General features: G+C 39.3%; 1 protein-coding gene across 1 annotated transcript in view; it reads left to right on the forward strand.

Moving 5' to 3' along the window:
* The first annotated feature begins 226 nt into the window (after nucleotides 1–226).
* Nucleotides 227–3,223, forward strand: part of LOC149796239 (acetylcholinesterase-like) — a 5,550-nt gene continuing 2,553 nt past the window's right edge. The window contains exon 1 of the mRNA XM_089964215.1: nucleotides 227–1,778. Within this exon, the coding sequence (XP_089820341.1) occupies nucleotides 238–1,778 (1,541 nt within the window). The 5' untranslated portion in view covers nucleotides 227–237. The remainder of the gene's footprint in view (nucleotides 1,779–3,223) is intronic.

Here is a 3,223-nt window from a genome sequence, read left to right on the forward strand (position 1 = left end):
AATTTGAGTTCCTGCTGCTAAGAAAAAGTCTTCGAAGAAAGATAAGTTGCCTTGAAATCAGGACATATACAAGGACTTAGGATGACACACGTGTCACTGTGCTACTTTTCTACATATGGATGTAAAGTAAGACACGGCACACACCTGTTTCTGTCAGGAGATAAGGATCCGGTGCATATAAAGAGACGAATATCTTAGATCCGGCAGACCGCTGTTTAACTAGAAATTAAGTCCAATATGGCCGCTTGTTTATTACAAGTAGTTATATCTCTAATTTTCTTCTGTTTTGCTTATGGAGAATCCAGGATAGTGAATATCACAACTGGATCAATTATTGGTCACTCAACGTCTGCGACTTTTGGAGGAAAAACTGGCAAAGTTTATCAGTATCTAGGGATTCCATTCGCTGAACCACCTACTGGACAAAGGCGGTTCAGTAAACCAGTACCGAAGGCATCATTTTCGTCCCCATTTAATGCAAGCACCTTCGGAAAAGGCTGTCCACAGTTTTCTTTCTATTTACAACAATGGTTGCCTGGTAACCCCGCCCAGTCCGAGGACTGCCTTACGATTAATGTCTTCGTTCCAGAGGCAGCAGTTACTTCCGGTAAAAAGTATCCCGTTATGATCTGGATCTATGGAGGAGCGTACGTAATCGGCCAGGCAGGAATCTATGCTGCAGAGAACGTGGCTTTGCTTGGTGATGTAGTGGTAGTGACGTTCAACTATCGATTGTCGGCCCTTGGTTTCCTTAGCACAGAAGATGAGAATGCACCCGGTAATTTCGGTCTATGGGATCAGAGACTGGCCATCAAATGGGTACATGACAATATTGCCGCTTTTGGAGGCGATCCACATATGGTGACTATATTTGGAAACTCCGCTGGAGCGGCTAGCGCTATAACACAAGCTTTGTTTACAGAAAACCAAGGCTACTTTAAGAGGATCATTGTCGAGAGCGGTAGCCCATTTTGTCCCTGGGCTTTTGAGGAACACCCGAAAAAATACGCAGAACGTTTAGCTAAAGCTCTTAACTGCCCATATGGATCGTCAGTCGCGATAATCGATTGCTTGAGAAAGAAATCTTTCGAAGATATCATCAGCAATTCTGTTGTGGGGACCCAGGATGAGAAGGTCTTTCGTGCTGAATGGGTTCCGGTGAAAGACGGACATTTCCTGTCAGGGAAGCCGACGGATTCCTACGTAAATGCATCTGGTCTCCTGAACATAGATTTACTTCTTGGCTCCAATAGTTACGACGGCGCTTTCGTGGCAATGCTTGCTCTGCAGCCATACCTTCAGACACTAATGAACCAGAGTTTCACCAATGGAGTACCAAGGAAATTTTTCGAGGAGACATTTATTCCAATGTTTGTCCGTGACATAGCTGGTAAGAACGATGATGCCCTAAAGAGACTACTTATCCATCAATACACCGACTGGAATGATCCGGACAACGCCACCAAAACTCTGCAGAGCCTTCTCAGACTGTCCGCTGACTATAATTTCTACATGCCAGTTTTAAGGGTGCTTCTCCCCCATACCAAACATGCCAACCACAGAAATACATTCGTATATGAGTTTGACCAGAGATCGTCTTTCTCACAAGACCCCACTTATTTAAATGGTGCTAACCATGGCGATGAGGTGCCCTATGTTTTTGGCCTCCCATATTCGATGGCTGCTGGAATGCACTACCAGAGCGGAGGAGAAACGCCGGCAGAAATAGAGCTATCAAAGAAAATGGTCCTGATGTGGACGAATTTTGCAAAATCCGGGTAAGTTTTCCTTTATAGAGCCATATTTTTCTTCAGGGTATCCAGAATGTTTCCTAAGAGAAAAGCGAATATGCAATGTGTTCCTGGAATCTAATATCGAATCCGCAATCTCTGAGAGACAAAGATAGTAGCTAACCACGTTCCGTAATGTACCACCTTTTCTTTTATCCAAGTATATAAATAAAATGCTAACATTTTTGGGTTTGAAAGTCATTCCAAGCAAATTTATTTTGCTGCCGTATAATAATTCGATTACTGATACGTCATTTGTTTAACATCTTTTAGTACCCCAGCTAGGTCACGGCGATTTAAAGCTATGAATTAGTTATTAATCATGACGCTAATAATACTCTTAACTTGTTCGGTTGCTGGATAATTACACTTTAATTACAGCGATATTGAAAATCAATATTACCGACATAGAGTAAATTCAATTTTTCTTCTTGCTTCAATTAACTGTATTTCCGTCTCAAAACGTGTATCAGCATTTATTCCATAGCACTTTCGTGTAGTGCATCAACCCAGACTATCTTCCTTTTTTGAACTTTGAATATATCGGAATATATCGAATATATCGGAATATATCGAATATATCGGAAGCAAAGACAACTTAATTTTGAAATGAACACTTAGAACTCTCCTTTTTAAAAATCATGTAAATAATGTGACAATTGAAAATAATGTCATTATTCCAAGTTGGAATATCTACTGATTAGAACTTTTTGTAAATCATATGACATCATAGCTTTGTGAAACCAGGAACGGAACTTGATAAAAAAAAATTGGAATACAAACATTCAAGTTATATTTTGATCAAAATTTGGAAAGATAAATTTTGAGAGCATTGAGTCACTTGTGAAGCTATAACTTGTTCGTGTGGATATCGTAATATGTATTTTGTGGATTGAATAGTACTTTAGATTAAAACACTGCACATCTTCCATTACATTTCCCAGAACGCTCCCCTGCCAGTTGTAACCTGTTTGATGGTGATATTGATCTTTTTTGCTGACATCCTAATACAATCATAATGAATACCCAGAAAACTGTTTTTTGGGGTCAGGGAATTTTAGCGCCCGGATGAAGGTTTTGGAGGATTTTATACCAGACGTTTCATTAAATCACATATTCGTTGATAATATACACTGTGATAACGAGGATTTTTATTTCCCTGGAAATGGATATTATTTGGTTACACCCAATAAGCTTCGATTGTCTCCCTTAGACCTTTCAAAAAATTTCACTACATATTTTAAATGGAATATTATATGATGATTATAATAACCACCCAAAGTAATGGCAACTTGTACCCACTATCGATTTTAAAATCTAAATGCATCAATAATGTAAAAATGCACAAACCGTAGTCATTTCATTCATCAATTTATAAGTTTTAACCTGACTGTCGCCAGAGGGTCCTTAACACGCATCATCGTGCGTTTAAT

This window comes from Sinohyriopsis cumingii, chromosome 7 (assembly GCF_028554795.1).
Source record: "Sinohyriopsis cumingii isolate HCF-2022 chromosome 7, ASM2855479v2, whole genome shotgun sequence".
In the NCBI taxonomy this organism is placed as follows: Eukaryota; Metazoa; Mollusca; class Bivalvia; order Unionida; family Unionidae; genus Sinohyriopsis; species Sinohyriopsis cumingii.